The following is a 23,274-nucleotide window of genomic DNA, read 5'->3' on the forward strand; positions in this document are numbered from 1 at the left end:
GACGAGAAAAAGAGAAAAACTGGAACCAGCGACGAAAAAGAGAAACAGAAGCAATGATACACCACACAAGAAACCAATAAAACGAAAAAAACCGGCTTGCCCTGGGTTATGACAGAAGGTCAAGCATTAAGTCCCCAGGAGGGTCACCGGAACAACAGAAAAAGATACGTACCACAATTCTGGGAAAGAGGAGGCTCCTCAAAAAAGGCTTCTTGGAAGTGAGACAGAAAGAACGGCGAAGGAAGAACCAAAGCAGCAGATATCCAATATCACTTGTCGTAGGTGTCCCCTTGACAATTCGCAGCTCCTCAAAAAAGGCTTCTTGGAACTGAGGCTGAAAGAACGGCGAAGGAAGAACCAAAGCAGCAGATACCTTCTATCACTTGTGGTAGGTGTCCCCCTTGACTTCTCGTAGCTCCGCTTTTAGAATGCTACAAGAAGGATGGTCTATATCTTGCAATTTCTTTTCTTGTATTACTTCATGTGGTAACTACTAATCAAACGATAGTACGTACACAACGCATGCGTATTAGTAATATATGTAAACATAAAAAAGGAAAAAACGAGGAAATTTCGAAAATGCTATTTACAGCACACGAAAACGTTCGTGGCTTATTCAGTTAAAACAGAATCATGAAAGGGTCTCTTTTTGACAACATCTGATCTTTAAAATAAGATAATCTCTTCAGCGAGAATAGTTCAAACTCAGATCTGAATTGATGCAAATCACAGCCGCTATTGCTGCAGCTGATTCAACTGCTTTAATTTTTAACCTTTGTAGAACTCACTGGTCAATCCGGCTTCGCTTGTAGTGTGTCTTTCACGCCCTGTTAATTGTAGCTGCAGTTTTGATTCTGACAACTGATCGGCGAGTATTGAATCGAGACTATCAGTCTCAAGGTAAGACTTAATCAACTATTTTCATCGGGAATCAATTATTTCCATCCCTCTCACACAAATAATGAAGCTCAAATGACTTAAGAAGCTTACTTATCGTTACTGACTCGACAACAAAATACACTAAGACATCAATGAATTGCTTTCATACTAAAAAAGCACCTCATGGGACTTCCTGTCCCACGTGACTCGTTGACCCTTTGCGGGCATTTTGTTGATCCTCAGTTGCGCACCGCACTCATGACATATCGAGATTTCTTTCGCTATAAGGACGATGCCTACTCTTGTTATTGCGCAGCTTGAGATACTTGGCTTTCCTACCGGTGGTGCCTGCTAATGCAGGTATATTTTTGCACTGTTTAAAACTATACTAAAAAAACTGAACCTAGCAAGTGTTCTTGGTATCTAAAAGGAAAATTGGGGGTTACCCTGCATTTTTCAGAGATAATTAAGCTTCAATTTGGAAAAGAACGCCATAAATAGCTTTGTCAAATGGTCTGGATAGCACAAGTGTTACTAATATTTTAAAAAATACAACCACACTTTTCAATTTACGGAACATGTTTCGATGTTTCAAACATCATCTTCAGCCATAGTGAGTGTAACATTAAAATTTTTACAAGATAATTCGTATATATATATAACTATCAATACAATGATTCTTTGTAGATTAAATGTTCGTTACAAGTAGGTAAAATTCAAACGAACCAACAATATTATAGAGAACACAACTGACACAACGGTAAAAGTTTAAAAGTGTAATGCACGATAATTGTGATGTTTCTTGCTTCAAAATTATTGATAATGCTACTTCTTTCTATCAACTCAAAATCAAGGAGAGCTTCCATATTGAGCGGTTGAAACCCGAACTCAACAAACAAGTTGATCACGTCAGTTTAGCATTACACTTTTAAACTTCTACCGTTATGTCAGTTGTGTTCTCTATAATATTGTTGGTTCGTTTGAATTTTACCTACTTGTAACGAACATTTAATCTACAAAGAATCATTGCATTGATAGTTATATATATACGAATTATCTTGTAAAAATTTTAATGTTACACTCACTATGGCTGAAGAAGATGTTTGAAACACCGAAACATGTTCCGTAAATTCAAAAGTGTGGTCGTATTTTTTAAAGTAAATAGCTTTGTATTTTAAAGATTTTTACAAATATTGTTGATTAATTATCTTTGAAATATGCGCTGTTACTCGCAATTTCATTTTTGAATTTCAGTAACACTTGTTACGATCTCATCGCACATTTCAGTTTACCGTGCAAAAATACTTTTCAATTAGTAGGCACCGTCGCTAAGTCAACAAACCCATCTTTTGTTACTCTGTACACATATATACGCGGGGAATCCGATGATGCCTCCTCGGGTTTCCGCCTCTGTCCCGAAACTAAAGCCTAAAATAAGAGAAATGGCAAGTCTTTCAAAAGTGTGGAAAATGCCGATTTTCCGAGATTTATCAAAGGGGATACTAGGAAAAATGGCTGATTTTTCAGGTAACCTTCCAGATACCATGAAGCCTGGAAACGAAGAAGAAAAGTTGCAAAATAAATATCTTTTTTTTATTGTATTCTGATAGCGGTGCTACGAGTAGGTCAAGGGGATTGTCACATATTGTTTAGGGGCCGATTAATCTCTCCCTTACTGTCTAGGTCAGCTAAGTAAAAGAGAGTGACGCTGTCTCGTTGAGTTAAGTATTTCAATGCACATATTCCTGCGTCGGTCGTAGTAAAATACTAAAATGTCGGAGTTTTTTTTTTTAAGAAACTGTTTCTTTCAAATTTTCTGGTTAAAGTGACATATAACGTTAAAAAATGTCTTATTTACATCTCATGCAGGCGGAAAGAACGAAAAGATATTGGACGTCCGCCAATGTGTTGCTCTTTATTTGACATTCATTATGTCAATCATCCCTGATTCCTAGAAATTTCTGACCTCGGGGGTTTCTAGGAAAACGTTTCCATCAAAAGCAAACCTTTCCTCACACAATCATCGGTTTTTCGACAACGTTTACCAAATTCTTCTCAAGTCAAGGTCTCGAGACAAGATCAACTAAGGTATGGATTTTTGTATAAAAATGAGAGGCAATGTGTAAGCGCTGACTGACGCGAAGGATTTAATAGCACAGATTAAACTGCGATGATTCCCTAGATATTGGTAACCCAGCAATTTGTTTAGCTAAGCAGAATCAACAATATGCATTTTTGCGATGCTCTCTCTGGTTAAGAAATTCCCATTAACTGTTCACGTTAGTTGTAAGAATCTCCAGCGAGTACCATATTCGTAAGCAAAGACGCAAAGGCCTTACATGTCAGCTCAGATTCAACTGCGATGATTCCCTAGATATTGGTAACCCAGCAATTTGCTGAGCGTAAGCAGAATCGACAACGAACATTGTAGTTTAAAAAACCGCATTTCGAACTATTCCATGTTATTTGTAAGAACCTCCAGCGAGCACGCTTTAAGTGAAAGTTCGAAAACCGTGCGTGAAACTGTCTATTGGAAGAAATTTTTCTCCACTTTGCTCACTTGTGACGTCAATGGGCGCTAGTGAGGGACTTCGTGCTACAGACTGTAGTATAGGGACTTCCCTTAGGCGCTGTTACCGCGTAAAGCTCCCTCGGTTACAAATGACTTAGGGCCTTTATGCAGTCCAAAGCACAAGATTCTCAAATCTTTTCCGAATGCATAGCTTACCGCCGGATGGAATTGTATCTACGCTGTAAATAAGCGCTTAAAATAGTATTGAAATATTAAGATGAGGAAATTACTAACAAACCTCTCGAAAAACTACAGCATTCTGTGCGATGTAACTGGGTTTTGGCAATGGTGTCCACTGATCACTTCTTCGGCGCTAGTTAGCATAGCAAAATTTGTAAACTCTACTTGTGTTTAGGAATTGTTGATTACCAAAAGTTATTGTGCTCAGATCTGAACATTTCAAAAAGGCCTGCTTAAATAAATATCAACTCGAAAGGTCACTTTGCCAAATCCCAAACACATATCACAGACGAGATTTAGTCACTTTACCCTATTTTCGCCGTATTATCGGGGGCATGTGACTAGCATGCGAAACGAGGTTCTATGATCTACAACTTCGCTTACAAATCGTTGGGGAGTCACATAACTACAGGTAATTATGGTTCCAGCTCTAAAACCGCCTCTTCCCCTCTTCACCTTCCGTCGCCTTAAAAGATGAATTCAAAGTTAAGTATTTATTTCGTCGCTTCAAAAATCAGCACAAAGAGAGAGAATCGACTGCAGAGATCTTCACAAAACAATTAGGGAAATGTTTTGCTGTAGCTAAGGAGTATTCTTTTGTTCTGCATGATATCATGATCACTTATGAATCACCGACTCTCGTCGAACAAGTTACCTTATGACATGAAATTTTCGAGACACTTTAATCGAGAAATTAAAGTGAACAATATGTGTGGCGAACATGACGCGAAAATTTAAAGTGAAAATAATAGTTAATAATGAAGAAAGGACGAGTTTATTAACATGAAAAAGTTGACAAAATCATGTTTTAATCTATTCTGAGGGAACTGCAACGTCTTCATACCAAGATGTTTACAATCGAGGATAGAGGCGAAATCATTCGAGTCTTTTTAATGTATTCTTCATTTCTTGGTTTTTACCTTACTGATTCATGATTTTTAAAAGCGATTTTGTACATTCCCGGGATCGGAAGTAATTAATTCACGCATGTATTTTGTTGAGCTTTCCTCAGTGTCGCTGTCAGTCATGATTCCCGAGTTTTTAAAACACAGATTTTTGATTCTTAAAAGATTTTAAACTATGATTCATGATTCCGCGTCCATCCCGAAATTTACCCAAACGACTATGGAGATCATGGTCAATTGACTAAAACTGACGAACAAGCGTAAAATTCTTGTGGAAATCGTTAGAACTTGTTTCTGTTCTCATAGAGATCCGTCGCTGCATCTCTTGTTGTAGTTTTGACGTTATTGTAAATGAAGTTGTTCTATTTGCTTCAAGGATAACTTAAATACCTTTAAATAGCATCTTACTAAAGATCGCGAAATTAAAGTGATTCATAGTACAAGAATTTCGCAAAATCGCGAAATTTGAGTGTCGCGAAATATCCGCATCATGAAATCGCGAAATTAAAGTGTCGCGAAAAATTCATGTAATAAGGTATTTCTAGCATGTCACAACCCGAGACATGCCCTTAAGGTTGGTACACACGAGGGAGCTTGCTCCCGTAGCACGCTCCTGCAACAAGCTCCCGGAGCAAAGCTCCCTCGTCTGCACCAACGATTTCTAGCGACAAAATATGTTGAGCAACAAAACTTTTGCTCCCGAGTTTTGCTCCCTCAAATCAAACTGGTTTGATATGAGGGAGCAAGCTCCAGGGGCAAATTTGTTGCACGAGTGTGTTTCAGGAGCAAGCTCCCTCGTGTGTACTGAAATTTGCTTGCCGTGACATGACGTGTCTCCAGTTGGCCAATCAAATTGGCTTATTTTTTTCATCCACAACAGTTCCCATGCCCCAATCAGGTTGTTTCATCATTCAGCTCCCTCGTCGTGTCCTTCGTGTGTACTGGTTGTGGTACTTACCCGGGAGCGTGTGTCGGGAGCGTGTTTTAGGAGCAAGCTCCCTCGTGTGTACCGGCCTTTAGACATGTTTGCTCCTTTGACGTTCGTTTTAATATCTACAGGGAAAGGAATAGTTTTATCCCTTTACAATGCAAACGTTATGATGAATAATACGAACAAGGATTTACCATGTATTATCACATGTTTCAAGTTCAAGTTTATTTTCAAAAATTACAGATAAATTTTACAATGGACACTGCACGCCTATAGCAATGCTAATCGATCGAGGCGTGCAGTATAATCTAGAGACAATATTAAGACAAAATAAAACCTCACAATACACATTGAGCCATTACACAATAGACAGACTGAAGAAACGTTGCATAATTATAACAATATTATTAAAATAAGTGAATGTTAATAACAATAATAATAATAATACTAAGTGAATAAATAAATAGAGTAAAACAGAATTATAGGGTACGATAGTAATGTTTAGTCAGTTTTGTTATCAATGAGTAAGCATCACCATAAGCATCCTCAACTCCGAGTACTCTAAGCAGAAATTCCCTAATTCGTTTTTTGAATGGCCTTTTTGTAAGTGCGCGCCAGTCAGGATGAAGAGAGTTCCATAATCTTGTTCCAAAGTTTCTTCACATGTGGAGTTTTAATTCAGCCTTACGTTTGGCTGCAGTGAGTAACAGTAAATAAGCTACCTATCTAAACAAAGTAAATCTTCAAAATCACGTTCAAATTGTGTACAATTGCAGGCTCTCTCGTGGCCCTACTGCCAATACACCTTACTATCCCCACTCTATTTGCAGCCCAATAAAAGCCTTTTAAAATCGGATGGCGTGTTTAATTTATCACTCTGGGTGACTATGTTTTGTCATATATCCACATACCCAGCATTCCCTAACAAAAGCCAGTGATGATTGCATGCTTTACCTAATTTAAAAATGAAAATAGCTACTTTGAGCAAACTTAATAAAGACTAATATCTCCTTCATTAAGTGAGAAATTAAAAGAAACTTTTGGCAGACTGTTTTGAACTGTTTATGGAGGCTCGAAAGGGTTCTACACACGTAACAGTGGGTTTTCCAATGCAAAAGGACTACAACATTGTCGATCCTTTAACTAGAAAGTTATTAATATTTGACCACAATACTACTGTCAGCCAATTTGTTAAGGGTTTCTGAGAGTCCCAACTGTTGTAATGGCAACGGCACAGCACGGTACAGCACTGCTAAAAGTTTCCAAAGCCTAATGCTCCCCATGAAAACAAATTTGTGTAGTAGAATTTGATTTACCGGTATTTATGAAAACGCTGTTGGAAGAGTCTAGGTCTCACAACGATCATGCGTTGGTGATAAAGCTTCTTCCAACCCAGAACACAGAGATACGTAAGAGCTGTGCGATTTCGATTTCGATTTTACCATTTCCCCGATTACCCTATTCAGCACTACAGTAGTCAAAGTGAGGTTGTATTAGGACGCGATTATCATGAGGTATTTACCAATGTTTCATGCGGCACAAAATTCGTAACACTTTTAGTTTAATTGCGTTAATGCCATCGGCAATTTTTCAGATATCATATCAAGTCACTTTTGTACACGAGTTTCGCGGAAATCTGCTTAAATGTAACATATTTATTCTTTATGTTCTTGACCTAAGAAACTAGTGTATCTATTACATAGTAATGCTGTGGTACGTTTTGTTGATAGTGACGTCATTGATCATTTGCAACCATAGCAACGGTGTGGTGGGACTTATTTTGCTTTTCTGCCCCGATAAACTCCTGCTTCAACTCTTAGTGGCATTTAGCATTGACTCGCCTCTTTGCCTTCGTTCGAATAAGTGGCACTACAAAATTAAATAAAGAACTTTGAAGGCTGCGAAAGGTGAATTACATGTACCCTGCTTGCCACTGGAAAAGATCCCATGTGTGTTCACAAACCCCAGTTGTCATCATAGTGTCATTAACTGTATGGCCGAGTTCACTGGTCCTTCCTTCTAAAGAAACCACTACGTAATCTTAACCATCCAAATTCGGGCAGTCATGCGACTGTAGGCAACCAGAGACAAGGGAGAAGAAAATCCTGGGTTTGGGCGGTAGATGTTTTTGGTCAGGCTAAAATAACTTAAGACGCAATATTTTATTTTTTAATTGAATGAAAGTCATCTTTTTATTCTCTCATTCTATTATTTCTTCCCTTAGCTATTAAATACGGTGCATAAATCCTTACTTGACGTCTCCCCGGCAATATCATATCTGGCATGAAAGTTCGCATCAGTATTCCCGAAAGCAATCCTCGGCCTAAAGAAGGCGGAGTCAAACACGTGGAATTTGATGGCAAAGACGAACGTGACTATAAATTTGCCTGGCAAAAAAAGTTGGAAAATACTCGGTTTTTTAATTATTTGGAATCCACGTATAAAGGAACCAATTTTCATGAGCAGATAATGATTGTGACATTCAACACGAAGATAGTGCAGGAAGAAGCAAACATCACCTTTTGTAAACGCATCTTGAAAAGCGGCGTTTTCTGTGACAAGAAGCGTTTTAATTTCCTCGGTCATTCTGACAGTCAAATAAGAAAGAAAACATGTTTCATGATGCATGGTACTGAGGACGAAATTCAAAACCACTTACAAACGTTTGGTAACTTTGTTGAAGACAGCAATGTGAGTGTGCGCGCAAAGAAGATTGGCTTGTTGTTTTCGCCATTTCTACAGCAAGTGGAACTAACAAAGGAATACCGTGATGACGTTTCTAAGGTCAAAACATCGGGCTGCGGCTTTATGTCTCGAGGGCTTGCATCAAAAATATGGAAGACGGGTTTGACAGGACTCAACTATCCCGAACCTAGTGCACTGTTAGTTCACTATCAAGGTTCCCAAGGCATGTTAGTCTTGAAGGAAGAAGACAGCAAAAATGATAATCCTTGCCCAGATCAAGATCGAGATCGAGATAAAGATCGAAATAAAGATCAAGATCGAGGTCAAGATCGAGATCAAGGTCAATATCGAGATCAAGATCAAGATCAAGATGATCAAGATCAAGATCAAGATGATCAAGATCAAGATCAAGATCAAGATCAAGATCAAGATCGAGGTTTCAAGTTCGTGTACATTTTGGATTATTCCCAGCCAAACACAAACGCATATCTCGATGCCAAACTGATCATGCTTCTAGCGGCCCGCGGAGTGCAAGTTGAAGACCTCAGGACTCTTCAAAAGTACTATTACAGTCTGTTAGAAGATATGATGCGCAATGATAAAGCTTCCATTGACTATTTCCTGCAGCTTACGGGCCGAACTACCGAAGAAGAAGTAGCCACTCTGCTACGAAGCGAAGTGAGTTACGTGGTTGAGCAAGAGTCATCAGGAGGTGAAGTTCCACATGTCAGAATTTTGATTCCCAAGGCTAGGGTAGTATTTGGTGTCTGCGACCCTTACGGGAAGTTGACATCTGCGCAGTGTTACTTCCGGCCAACCCTGTTGCACGACCAAGGAAAGGAATTTGAGACAGAAAAGAAAGTTTTTGTAGCGCCTAGTCCCTGCTACTATCCTGGAGATATACAAGTCTTAGAGCTCATTCACGACAAGGAAGGGTACGAAACTCTAAAGGATTGTTTAGTTTTACCTCCCTCTCTCGCGTTCAAGTGTGGCGGAGCAGATCTGAGTGGAAACAAGTTCATTGTCTGCTGGGACGCAAAGCTTATTCCAAAACGAAAGGTAGAACCCATATCATACAAACTGACCTCTTTTGAAATAATGTCTCATACCTTCGCTAAATGTCGATCGTACTTCCAGAATTCCCCAAAGACTACGAAAGATCTACGCGAGGAACTGATCGACCACTTTGCCAGCTTTAAGCGGGATAATTTGCCGATTCAGATTGACTGGATCTACATGAGTCTCGCTGCAAAAGAATCTGGACTTTCACAAACGCAGTGTGAACAGCTCAGCAGGATGTTTTACCAAGCAACCAACTCGATGGTTGACAAAGAAGTCTTGTGGAAAAAACTCGAGGAGTTGTCAGATGAAAGCGGAACGGCACGTGGTGCTGGAGAATCATCTACAGAGACGACCAGTCTTCTTGATGACGTAAAAGGAGAAGAAAAGTGGGAAGAAGAAGTCTTGAGGAAAAAACTCGACGAGTTGTCAGATGAAAGCGGAACGGCATGTGGTGCTGGAGAATCATCTACAGAGACGACCAGTCTTCTTGATGACGTGGAAGGAGAAGAAAAGTGGGAAGAGCTGAGAACAAATCATGGAGAAGGTTCAGGGGGATTGCTCAGTTACTGCACTTGCAATCTACTCCAGAGAGATGGAGAATTTCACGTTAATGGCAAGATTTTAAACGATTTCAAGAAAGAAGCCACTCGTTTTTTTCCGGCAAAAAGTGAACGATATGAGCAATCAGCATTAGAATAAATACACAGGTGATTATACAAAATCGCGCGCTCTCATTGGCTCGCTATCTCGGATTATCAGCCGATAATCACCTCGACGGACAAAATGGCTGCCAGTAGTCGTTTTGCCACTATAAGTAACGATGATTTCGAGTTGAAATGTTTTTTTTTTCTCTTTTTTGAAATAACCACCTGTGTATTTATACTAAAACAATTATTCGCCTCAGGCTCAGTAATTATCGGTGAATATTCACCTCGACTTCGTCTTGCTGAATATTTAACAATTATTCCATGAGCGCGCGTTGGATATGAGATGGTAAATAGCCAACGAGGCGCGTAGCGCCGAGTTTGCTATAACCACTCTCATATCCAACAAGCGCGAATGGAATAATTGTTTTATTAAATTCCTTAAACTCCAAAAGTTTAGAAGTACGAAATACGGGCGAAAAAAGCGAGAAAATCCTAGCGAAATCGAAAAAAGTTGATAAAGATGCGATGTTGTGTAATACCTCGTGGTCAGACAGACGCAGGCTCATCACAAAAACATTTCTTACCTTTTCGCGTGCTTCTAAAAGTCGGAATTGATTCAAACTTTCCACAAAAAAAGTTTTTTTTCTCCTTTTTGGCTTTATTCAAAGAGTAATTTCGCATTCCGGCGGAAACATTTTTAGTTTAGCAACGCTTAACGCAATCATTTACCATATAAGGTCAAACCAAGGTATATGAGCTGATAACCGAGATTGAGTGAACCAATCAGAGCACGCGAAATGCATTATCCGAGGTTGAGAATTTAATAATCACCGATAATCACTTCGCCTTCGGCGAATAATTGCTAATGAGTTTAGGCTGCGGTCAAGTGATCATAAGCTTACGCAATTGCCATATGCATTGAGCATGAAAAAGAACTCAAGGCTCAAAGTAAACAGATCTGGGGAAAGATGATTCTGGTTCCAGTCCTCACAATAATTCTTTGGGGGCTTGACTGAAAGACATTTTTATATCCCTGTCAAGTCGTCTTTTTTAAGGTTCGTATTTTAGTCTCATCGTGTGAACATACATACATACCTATTGTTAAGAGTAAACGTGAATTGCTTAAGAGAGCTATCTATAAGCTTAGTTTCTAAAAGGCAGTATATTTTGAGTCATGTCGCATTTTTACCATTGTACATACTATAACCAGTCAGCCGACGAGGTTGGTGTGCCCGGCCCCGTTTCGGGGTGTGCTCCCTCTCCTATAGGCGATCCCATTTCCTGTTTTCAAGTCTTCCGGGCCAGGTTGCACCTCGCACGGGGTATCGCCCAATTACGAAAAAAACTATAACCAATCCGATCGCCTGAAAAGCACTATTTACCGACGTCAGAAGCTCATGCTCTCGTTTAACTCCCGTTCAGGGCTGGGACTTAATTTCCTTATTTGGATGTAACGTAGCTCGTGCAATTTCCCGCGCGTGCAGCTTCGATGTTACTTTTTTTCGTATTTGGGCCTAAAATTGGTGTCCTAAAATTCCCAGCTTTGTTCCAAGAAAGAGAGTTGCAAGTTACACGCCTCAAGGTCATTTGCTTCTGCTGATGTAGTGAGAACCAATATATTTTGGCTTTAAATATTTCTTGGTTTTGCCGTTAAAAGTTGACCGAGAAATATGTCATACTGTATTAGACACCAACAAAATATGTTTGATTAAACTATAATTTGAACAAAAATTGTACAAGTCACAGAAACTAACAGCATTAGCATGAACATTCAGGCAATATGAATGCGGGCTTCCATTTGTGGTAATTTTTTCCAAAAATGGTCAGTAAGCGGCTGCATTTTAAATGTAAAAGAAATTTTAGGAAACGCTTTTGATTTGTGTGTTCGATTAAACTTACAGCCGGTTTACACGCTACGATTTGTCGACACGCTTTGTCAGCCATTATCGGAGCACGAATCTCGTACTTGTTTGACACCCGGTTTGTAGTACATTCGTGACAACGAAAATTAGCGATTTTTGTCAAGTCGGGCGGACACTTTCAGAGAAGCCAGCGCGTCGATCAGAAATTTAAGAATTGGGCATGCGTACAAAGAAATGAAAATGACAGGGATCAGAAACGGCGACAAATCGTTGAAAACCGGCTTTACAATCCTGGACAAAATTGTTGGGACAATGAAGTCGAAACAGATTTCAGACAAGTTTTAGTTTTGCTATTATTAGGGCAATAGTGGTCGAGAGCAGAATTGTACGACTAAAAAGGCTTAGGACCAAGACAGCATGAATCAAATTAAAAGCAAGATGGAATTCAACTGTCTTTTTCTCGTATAAATTATTAAATTCCGTCGGAGTAGTCTGTTCCAGGCTCCCAGATAGTCGGGAAGCCGAGATAAACTGCATGCGAAAACGAGTTTCGCAAGCATAATTTAATCACTTTCATCACAACAGAGAAACAGGCTGTGTTGGGGGTCGCTCCAAATTAAGTTACCCTCCCAACCATAATATACCACAGAAGACAGACCACAACGCCGGGAACTACATGCTTTCCCGACTATGTGGGAGCTTGGAACAAGCTACCTCGGATTAACTTAACGTGAAATTGCAAAGCAAAATAAAGACAAACACCCTGCGAGCAGAGCCTCGTTTTGTCTTTTTCTTTACTGAGGAGGAGAAAAGTAGGCTCTGCCCGAATCGCGTCAACTCTTTGAAGCCGCCGCAGCCCGAACTTCTGGACTAGTCAATCTTGTTTTCTCTCGTCAAACCGGTTTTTCCAGTGCGAGCGTCCGTTTAGTGACAAAACCGATGGTTATAATTGAGCCCGCTGTACTATGAAAAACCAAGATGGCGGCGAGATCTGGCATATTAGGCTTGGGTTCAAGATTGTATCCTGGCAACATGCAGCGCATATTCAATAAAGATCTTACTCGATTCAAGCAGAGCCTTTCTCGAGAACGCCAAAATCGAGCAAGCAAAAGAAAGGCTCTGCTAGCAGGGTGAAAGACAAAAACCTTAAATAAAAATAAAAACAGTGAATTCGTCCCAAAGTAAGGCAAGCTCAATTGAAAAATAATACGACCGGGTTCTTTTTCAGATGTTTGTGTCACCACAAAAAAAATCTATCATTTTCTTTCATTTAATTCCATTTTACACGAAACACGCCATCAAGTTCTTCTTTTCAGAAACCTTGTTGCTATTTAAAATAAATTTGAAACGCCTGAGTGCAGTTCTATAATACAATTCTGAAATACTGAAATTTTACGACAGCCTCGATACGAATCGCTTTCTGACCTCGTTACGGTGCGTAAAATGAGGAGGGGACATAAAGGAAAGGGACGAGTGATCCTCGACTTCATCTGGACAATTTGAGACACCTCAAAAATTCAACGGGATTCGAACCCATGACCTCTGTGATGCTGGTGCAGTGCTATACCAACTGTCAATCAACAAGGAAAATTCCTTTAAGTGCTACTATGTTCAAGAAACCACTTCCTTTTTTCCTTGACATTTTGACAATGTGATTGCTCAACACCTGACTGGCAGAATTTTGAGCTTTGATAACATCTTTATCCAAAGGCCATTTACTTTGAGTGTAAGTTTGGCCATTACTCACGTTCAAAACTGACGGACTGGACCTCAAAGGGTTGGATGTGGGGAAAAGTGACGTCATTTACTCACTACAATTTCAGCGTGTAAACGCAATTTATCATGTATGGAAAACACAAGTTTAAAGGTCTGAAAGCTCACAACTCCCGTGATGCATATTAATTCATCCGCGTATACTAATCAGTCTTTGACGTCATTTTCTCCTCGATCCAGCTCTCTCAAGATTTCGAAGTTAGTAATGGCGGACCATTAAAAACAAGAAAATCCCAGTTGAAATAAACGGGTCTGTTTTTTAAATCAAGGCTCAAAACTTGAGTCACTTAGTGTTAACATAGATTTGAAAAGAAGAATTGATTTTTGGTCATAGTACCACTTTAAATTGTCTAGATAAGTGCGAAGATGACTTGTCCCTTTTATCTAGAACCTTTACTTCAAATATAGATATATATCTTGTTAGATGTTTTGGTGTGTAGTATCGCTGAGTATTTTTACGAGTTATGCTGTATTTGGGCGTGTCAAACTACAAACAACGAGTAGAAATACTCAGTGATACTACACACCAAAACATCTAATAAGCTATTGAATATCCAACTTTTTTTTTGCACTAAATTTTTAACAAATGAATTGTAAACAACCGAGAACGTGCGATAGTTTTGTGCGTGCGGGGTAACGTCAGCAACTTAACTAGTCAAACCGGTTCTCTAGTGCGGTACAATAACCAAGTGTCCAAACAACTAACTGTACAATGTCGTGGAATATCTATAGTATTCGTTTCGTGTGTTTTTTGTACAGTAACTAATACAGTTGGATGATCAATACAGTTCTTTCAGTCATCAGGTCCAACTGGTGAGAGAAAAATGAGTAACAAATCAAGTTGTGAGTATAAACACTTTCTTGTGTATCAGTGCTGTATAGAGCGTTTCACTCACGTGACTAGCAACCATATTGGATTACTGAAACAAAAGAAAGTATTTGCATAAAAATTGAGTTCAATCTCCGGAGGATTAGTTTGGTAGACCATAATGGCCGCCATTCCTATGTTTTGGAACCACAACATGGCCGCCGTGACGTCATGTGAGAATGCTCTATAGGGGAATGAACTGAATTATTTCCGAAACTCACGGCTTCATTGAAAAGAAATAATGTGTCTGCACGTTCACTATTTTTGTCGATAAAACACGAACTCGCAACCGACTTGGTTAGGCATTTGGTAGATCGGAGTTCTGAAAAACCACACTTACGTGGGCTGGATGCCCAGAAAAGCCTTTTTTTTCTAACAAAAGCGGCTTTGTAAGTGCATAAGTTGCCTGCTTCATTTCACAGTCGAACTCAACCTGACTCGAAGGGTTCTCTTTCTCCAGCTACTCCGGTTTTCTTCCCTCAGCAAAATTGACTCACAGCGATATAATTACATCTGGCTGTGGTCCTGTGCTGCGACATCAGCCATGGGTGGACCGTATAGAGGTGCCAGAGGCGCCTTATGTATGCTTTTGATCCGCGCCCTCGATGTCCCTGAAAATCCCCTGCGGGAGGCGGTCAATTAATTATATTATTAATAACCACTCAACTATTAAAATGATCATTGATACAATCGACCACAAGTTTATGGAAGTGACAACTTTTCCCGACGAGCAAGGAAGCAAATCCGCAGCCCTCTCTTCGTCAAAACTACTTTTTCTTAATCTGACCATTCTTCACTTGCCCGATCTATGTACCCTCTAAACCCCAATTACCGCAACAGCGAAAGCATTCCTTCCTCGCGGCAGTTCGATGTCTTTCTGCCAGCTGTTGAGTTCAAAATCAAAAGCATACGCATGGCTTGCATTCTCCCCGCCATCGGCTCCAAACACGAGCAACTTATTCTGCACAATATGCGCGCGACACAGCGAGAATCCTTGGGGTAACGGTGGGAAATCCAACCAGACATGACCCTCGGGGTCAAACACCTCAACGTTCAAGATGTCGACTCCTTTCCTGTCACAGCCTCCTACCACAATCATCTTTTTCTTCCACGCTACAGCTGCGCAACCATATCGTTTGTGCCGCATGGATGGAAGCTTTTTCCATTTTCCTTCAGCTCCATCGAACATCTCCGCCGTGTGTTTGGCACTGTTGAAGTAGAACCCCGATCCCCCTCCTGCAACGAGAAGCTTCCGGTCGATGATGGCACCGGCGAAGTTACATCGTTGTTCCAACATTGGTGGCAGCGTAAACCATTCCTCCTTCTTCGCATTGTAGAGTTCCACGCTGTTCAGGACACTTCCTTGATCGCAGCCACCAGCGACGACTATGCCGTGGTCTGTTCCAGTTGCATAACATCCCCATCTTCGCTTCCTCATGTGTTTCAGTATGCGCCATTCTTTGGTGACCCAGTCATACATTTGTATGGTGTTCAGAGCCTTCCATCCACCAAACCCTCCAATCACAATAAGGCCAGGAATACCTGATATGGTTCAGAGGAAGTGACAGAAAAAGATAACAAATTTTAGGAATTACAATTAGTGAGAATATACGGGTCATTCGCCAATACACTGACAACCTGAGCGGAAGTCATCTTTAGAGTCAAGTGATTTCTGTAACGTGGGTAGATACTTTAAGAACTCCGGTCATAGAAGTCATTGCGTAGAGCTGTGAAAGTATCGTCAACGTAGCGTAACCAGAGTGGTATTGTTCGTTTGTAACTTGCCAGGGCTTGTTCCTCGATGTTTTGCATAACGATTTCGGCATCAACAAGGGAACCCGGTGAACCAATAGCTGTTCCGTAAAACTCTTTGTAGTTTGTTTGTTTGTTAGTTATTTGTTTGAGCAGGTTGAAGTTTTAGCAGCTATTCAACTGATGTGGACCTGCTATACCCACCGTACACTCACAGAGGACAGCCATAACACCGGGAACTTTATCCCTTACTCTTCTCGAATAGTGTGTGGGTTCTTTAACGTCCCACAGGGAACTAATCAACATGGAAGATATTTATGAGACGGGGCCTATGTTTTACAGTCCTTATCCGAGAAGACTTGAAAGGCTAACCATATGCGGGCGTACTTACAAAGGCAGCACTTTCTCCTCAGTTATTTTAAGACCCTGAGTGTTGGTCCGGCCACAGTCGAACTCACGACCGACTCCCTCATGGCAGCCCGGTGCTCAACCAACTGAGCCACCGGTGCGTAGTGTTTACCGTTATACCGAAAGTACTGAAAATAGGAAGACGTAAGGCAGTCGTTTATAAGTAGAGGCAGTTGTAAAGTGGAGTTGTTGACAGCTTTTGTTGATGGCGGTTTCAGTGCAGTCGAGAGCCAGTTGAAGTGGAATACTGGTGAACAGCTCTCGACTGCACTGAAACCGCCATCAACAACTCCACTTTACAACTGCCACTACTTACCAACGACCTTATGGACTTGCTGAACCTCTGCCTTACGTCCACCTAATTTCAGTACAACGGTAAACACTACAAACAGTTACACGGAACAGCTATGGGTTCACCGGTTTCCCTTGTTGTTGCCGATATCGTTATGCAAAACATCGAGAAACAAGCCCTGGCAAGTTACAAAAGAACAATACTACTCTGGTTACGCTACGTTGACGATACTTTCACAGCTCTACACAGAGACGAAATCGACGATTTTTACTAACACCTCAACAGACAAAACGCCCACATTCAGTTTACCAAGGAGATCGAGGATAATGGTAACATTCCTTTTCTTGATTGCTTGGTCATCCGTAACAACAACAGACTACAGACGACAGTTTACAGGAAACCCACCCACAATGACAGACTCCTTGACGAATCATCTTACAACCCTACGTCACACATCCAAGGCAAAAACAACAATACGGACCTTAACGAGAGGCGCGCTACTGATTTGTGATTCACACGACAGCTTAGCAGACGAACATAAACACTTAGACAACGAAGTTTTCATTAACAAAAACTACAACTGCGACTTCGTTACACGCAACACTTACCGTAAAGAACCTAATGCAACAAACACTAAATTGACGCCTACCACTACAGTGCATGACTATACCCTACATCAAAGGAACTTTTGAGATTATCGCTAGGATCCTACAGCCTTACAACATCCGTGTTGCTCGCACACCCAAAACTATTGACTAACGTCAAAGACAAAAACCAACCTAAGGACAGACAAGGAGCAGTTTGTAAGATTAAATGCTGCGACAGCCAGGTCACTTACATCGGTGAGACCGGCAGAAATTTGAACACTAGATTGACCGAACACAAACGAGCGACGAGGAACGGTGACATCAACAATAACATTGCTGAACAACCATCTACAGACACACCACAGAATCGACTGGGACTCTGCTGCGTGTATTACCTACAGCACTAACTACTACCAACGGATCGTACTGGAAAGCTGGTTTACTAACTTGGAACAGACACCAATAAACCGATGACTACAACTTCCCGCACCCTAAAAACGACTCATCGACAACATGAACAGACAAACAACACACTGATTTACTCTATCACAGTACTGCCCAACGTATTCCACGATATACGTACAGACGGAATCGAAACGCACCAATCACTGTTTAGTCTTCCCAGCCAATTACATCTTGGCTGAACTGACAGTCAACCAATAACATCACAAATAAGTTGACCAATGCCATCTATGACCGGAGTTCTTATAGTATCTACTGACGTTACACAAATCACTTGACTCCGAAGATGACTTCCACTCAGGTTGTCGAAACGTCAGTCAATGTCTGATTGTCATCTCAAACAGTCCTTCTGAGGACTACACTCACCCGGACAATCGTACTTTACTTAGTTATGACAGAAATGATTCTTAAAACAATCTTCCCATCACGAGCTCCTGTTTTTAAAATTAAGACCTTGAGCAACGACGAGAACGGCCTAAAGTGAAAAAACGAGCATAAGAAACGACGACAGCAACGACAAGGCCACAAAACGATGATATTATTGGTTAAAGGAGGAAAAACAATTGTGCGGTCCTCTGCAGAACAACGACGTGAAATCACCAAATTTGAGGTTTCGACGACAACGCGAGCGCGCAATGTTAATTTTTCATTCTCTTTTTTTACTCTGAAACCGCTCGTACCTGTTTTCAGTTTATTAGGATACTTTGCCCACATTGTACGACATGGAATTACGATAGTGCAAAGTCACATATTGAGGTGACGTTTTTGTCGACGTTGTACCGACAACGGCGACGGCAACGAAAACGTCACAAATTTGCATATTAATTAAGTGGGCAAAAACAATAGCTTTGCACGCCGTGCACGTGAGTTTTTCCCTTTTGTCCATTTCTTTGCCGTCGTCAGCAAAACAACGACGCGAAATCACCAAATTTGAGGTTTTCACGACAACGTGAGTATACAAATACATGGTGTATGAAACTTTAATTCTCTATTTTGACTCCGTAACCGCTTGTTTCAATTTCTTTTTGAGATACTTCGCTAACATGGTCGACGTGAACGAAATGAAATAATTTTACAAAGTACGTTTTGAGGTGACGTTTTCCTTGACATCAACGTCGTAGATCCTAATTTTCTCTGCATGCCCGAGAGTGCTCTTTTAAAACTATACATTTTAGCACATTCCTCTGCCGTCATCAAAGCACCTCTCTCAAATGAAAGAGGCAAGTTGGAATAGAAGAATTTCCACGATTTTACAACAAGCGGCAGACTGCTAGACTGCTATTTGCCTTTTCGCATGAGCTTCCCCTTGTTCCCTAAGAGATTGGAACATTAGGGCCATTTATACGGGAGAAAATAAGACGCGTCTTAGCTAAGACGCGTCTTAAATAGGACGCGAACTGTACCATTTATACGTTCGCGTCCTACACAAGACGTGAAATCTCTTATAAATTGTTCGCGTGAGGTTCGCGTCTTATTTTTGATGCAGCCTCATTTACATGCAACGCTGTTAAAAGCAATAACTTTGGTAAAGATCCAAGATGGCGCGCTGTAGCAAGAAACAAAAGCGTGCCGTCATTTTAAGAAGGAAGAGAATTCTTAAGAGATGTTTTTTCTCTTTTGAGAAGTCCTCTTTTCTTGTGAAGACCGTGCTGTGGAACAAAATTCAAAAACTTGACGTTGTTCCGCAATTGCCAATTCCCGGCAAAGGATGAGGAACTCTTTCTCCTCCACCAAAGTCCACGAGTTTCTCTGTTTTGTTGGTGTTTTTGAGGCTGACTGGGAAGCCATTTTGTTAGCCTGGGTGACTTGTCAACGAAATGACGATTTGTTGTTGTCGTCACGCATGTGACAGGCATGCGCACTTATAGTTCAAGTCTTATTTAGGACGCGAACCCATTTATGCGAGGAAGTTCACGTCTTATTTAAGACGCGGACAAAATAAGAACAGCCTAAAATTCTGTTCCAAGATAAGACGCGTCTTATGTAAGTCGCGTCTAAAATAAGACGCGAACGCTTGTTTTGCACCATTTATACGAGCAGTTCGCGTCTTATCTAAGACGCGTCTTGGCTAAGACGCGTCTTATTTTCTCCCGTATAAATGGCCCTATTATAGTTTAGACGGGGTGCCCTAAGATTTCTGTGAACAGATTTCCTAGGCATTTCGGAAAAGAAGTGAAGAGTCTGACGAGCGAAAACACATTGAAGAACGCTAGAATTTTACTACGCCGAGTAATTAACAGTCAACTGTGATAGTGCAAATGACATAAAATTTGAAGAATTATAACTCCCGTCACTATTTTCGCCAGAGTTTGTATGTTTTGAAAATCCTATTTTCAGCAACCGTCCCCAAAGATTTTTAGGGAGAAAAGGACGACTAGTCTACGTAATGTATAGTTTTTGATCGGATCCGTCACGAATGCCATATAACTTTCGGACGAGGCAAAAAAAGCCACCAAGGAATTTCTACAGTCCTGAAATTTCCCTAGAATATCCGAACAGATAAATGTTTTGTAGGGCAGCTCCAAACTTTAAAGCATCGTGGAAACTATTTTAGGTAATTCTGACAAATTTTAAGACATGCGGTCATGGCCAGGTACCCCTGGTTTAGGTCACTGCATGTTCCCTTTGCTTTTCGTAAATGTTTTTCGAATAGTTATTGAAAGAACAAGAACCTGTAGATACCAAGTTGAAGGCTTCTGGGAGCAGGTTGTCGTATGCTATTAACAGGGCTCAATTCTCAAATGACGAATGATCTATTTGTATAACACGGTAATCAATCATTTGTCTATATGACAACCATATTTAAATGGTAAAAGTGCTACTTCATATTTCCGCTTTACCCTTGACTGATTTCCGATTCTCGTATTTTCATCAGTACCAAATCACACTAGACTCTTTTCCAGTTGATTCTAAAATTAACACTTATTTTAATAGCAAGGTTTGAAATATCAATATCCATGGAACATTGTAGTCTGGCAAGTTTGTTTTGAATTTCGAATTCAGAAATTCAGAAAATGTTCAAACAAAAGCGGGACACAGACGCTGATCATGAAATATTTCCGTACATTATAATTTGGCCAATAAAAACTTTTTCCACACATGGTAATCAAAACAAAGGGTCTTCGCATTTAAATTATAAACACTGAAAATGAACGACAAACCCTGCAGAGTTTTTTCATTATAATTTATTCCATTAACTCTAGTAGGTCTCTTGCACTACACTGAAATATATTTCAACTAATGAATATCAAGTAGTGAAGGTTCTGGTAATTAGCATGTTTTGTTTAACTCAGAAACTGAAACTTTTGTAATTAGCGTAACAACTAATAAACAACGTCCGTTTGCGAACACAAAACTGTCATTTTATTGCCAAAAAGGGGATGGAGAAATGATGACAAAATAATTGCTAGTCGACAGCATCAAGTGTTCTTCGATTTGAAAGCGCAACATCTTGTTTGATAACACCGGGGTGACCGTGAACCTTAAAAGCAATTCAGAATCACTTACCTGTAATCGCAGTGGCATAACAAGCTGTAGTTTTCACTGGTAAAGGAGCAATTTCTTGCCATTCGTTAATTGCGACGTCAAAGACCTCAACCTTAGCAGCAGGTTCGCTGCCTTGATCATCCTCAGCTGCCCCTCCAATGAACACAATGTGTTCGTGCAATTCCACAATTTCATATTCGCTGTCAAAGTCACTTTCATGACCGGAACTTTCTTCTCTCTCTAAATCCACGCGGGAAGCTGTGTCACGAAGGAGTTTCGCTCGAAATTTGCTCTTTATTTCTGCCGAAATAGCGATCACTGCGTCGAACTTTTCGCAAAGTTTCTCTCGTGCCTTCGTGAAGTCAAACTCTTCGTGGTTCTCTTCGAGATTTCCCTTCTTTTTCTCGAATGGTTCTGTTTCAATGATGATCTCTGGCTCTTTTGTTTTGGACCAAACAGCCTCGGGTTTTTTAATAGGATCTCGTTTCTTGAACGGTTCCCATTTTTCTTTCCAATCTTCCTGAGACTTGGATCGAACCCAGGAGGAAGCATCACGTAATAGATCAACTGCTCTTTCCATGTTTCGCCAGAAAATTTGTTGTCGGGAGTTGAAAAACCTTCCTTTGGTTAAAATTCCACGAGAAATACAACACAGATGGCAACATAGAGTACGAAGAATGCGAAGCAGAAAACTTGCTTACGCGATGACGACCTGGTCACAGTGATTGCCGACCGGCCTTAAACCTCTGATTTTGCATACAGACAAATGACTTATGCAAATTTTGGGTTTTCGTTCTCCATGGCGTGTTTAACACAAGAGCGAATTTTCTGCTAACAAATTAAAGCAGAACTGACGCACAGAGTTAAGTGGCTCAGTATGATTAAGAACATCAAAAAGCCAGGATGAGTATACTATCGAGTCACTTTCCTGCGACGTTACTAGGACACTTTTTCGTCTTCAAACGATGCATATTTTTATCGCATATGAAAATGTAAGATAAGTGCTATGAAGAAAAATAGTTTGGATCAGTATCAGAGAAAGTCCGAGGCTATTCAAGATTCAAGTACTGACCGCAGCTTCATTACCAGAAGAGTCCTTGCCTCTGTGGGATAGCTAATTAAAACTGGCTCGAATGTCGGACAAGAAACATTACAACCGGCTTAATCTTGACTTCAGGGTTGACAGGCATCTGCTCCCATATCATTGTTTACTACCAAATCTCTTGCTTCTGCCCTCCTTTCTCAAAAAATTCATTATACGTGATCTGCTCCATTTACGTTCGACCATTTTTGATCATCTTCTGTGCCTATTCCATTGGCTGTAGTTGTTTCTCCGAGCGTCAGTCCCGATACTCACGAAAATACGCGATACGAAAATTTATGATAGTATTTGCTAGTATTTATTTTGTAACTGGCAATAATATTAAATACATACAACAGTTCAAATAACAAAGTTACAAACTACATATAACTCACTACCATAACAATTTAATATCAGTTTGCGGGCCGTAAGTTTGACTAAAACTGTAATTGGTTATTACATCTCTCCTTCAATAAAGATAAAGGTATCGTGACATTAATTTTCATGAATATATGCTCATATTGCAAAAACCAACGGGTTTGCCGATTTTCTCAATAATGATCAGGGGTTTATGAGGTAGCGCCCTTTAAAAAACTTTTCCAAACGTTACTAGTGTACGCGTCGTTTAATTCATTGAAGTTCTAAAGAACAATTGAACATTTCATTACCAGAATTCAGGGAGGAAGTATTCAACTTCAGAGAAAATCGAAATTTGCCACTGCATACTCGCGTTTTCCATGGACCTAGAGATTTTTCATCTTCACGATGCAGATTTGCAGAAATTCACGAAACTCTAGTAAAGCTATGATCAATATATGATTCGTTTCATATAATTTATCATT

General features: G+C 40.3%; 2 protein-coding genes across 2 annotated transcripts; one reads left to right on the forward strand and one right to left on the reverse strand.

Annotated features, from left to right (window-relative positions):
• Nucleotides 1–2,856: 2,856 nt before the first annotated feature.
• On the forward strand, nucleotides 2,857–11,592 carry LOC138045369 (uncharacterized). Its single transcript, XM_068891836.1, has 2 exons — nucleotides 2,857–2,967; nucleotides 7,692–11,592. The coding sequence occupies exon 2, from the start codon at nucleotides 7,751–7,753 to the stop codon at nucleotides 9,911–9,913; it is 2,163 nt and encodes a 720-aa protein (XP_068747937.1). The 5' UTR covers nucleotides 2,857–2,967; nucleotides 7,692–7,750; the 3' UTR covers nucleotides 9,914–11,592.
• Nucleotides 11,593–12,977: 1,385 nt separating this feature from the next.
• On the reverse strand, nucleotides 12,978–22,846 carry LOC138045371 (kelch-like protein 3). The gene is made up of 2 exons (XM_068891837.1): nucleotides 21,373–22,846; nucleotides 12,978–15,906 (listed from the first exon to the last, which is right to left on the reverse strand). The coding sequence occupies exons 1-2, from the start codon at nucleotides 21,929–21,931 to the stop codon at nucleotides 15,182–15,184; spliced, it is 1,284 nt and encodes a 427-aa protein (XP_068747938.1). The 5' UTR covers nucleotides 21,932–22,846; the 3' UTR covers nucleotides 12,978–15,181.
• Nucleotides 22,847–23,274: the final 428 nt, after the last annotated feature.

Source organism: Montipora capricornis, chromosome 4 (assembly GCF_036669925.1).
Source record: "Montipora capricornis isolate CH-2021 chromosome 4, ASM3666992v2, whole genome shotgun sequence".
In the NCBI taxonomy this organism is placed as follows: domain Eukaryota; kingdom Metazoa; phylum Cnidaria; class Anthozoa; order Scleractinia; family Acroporidae; genus Montipora; species Montipora capricornis.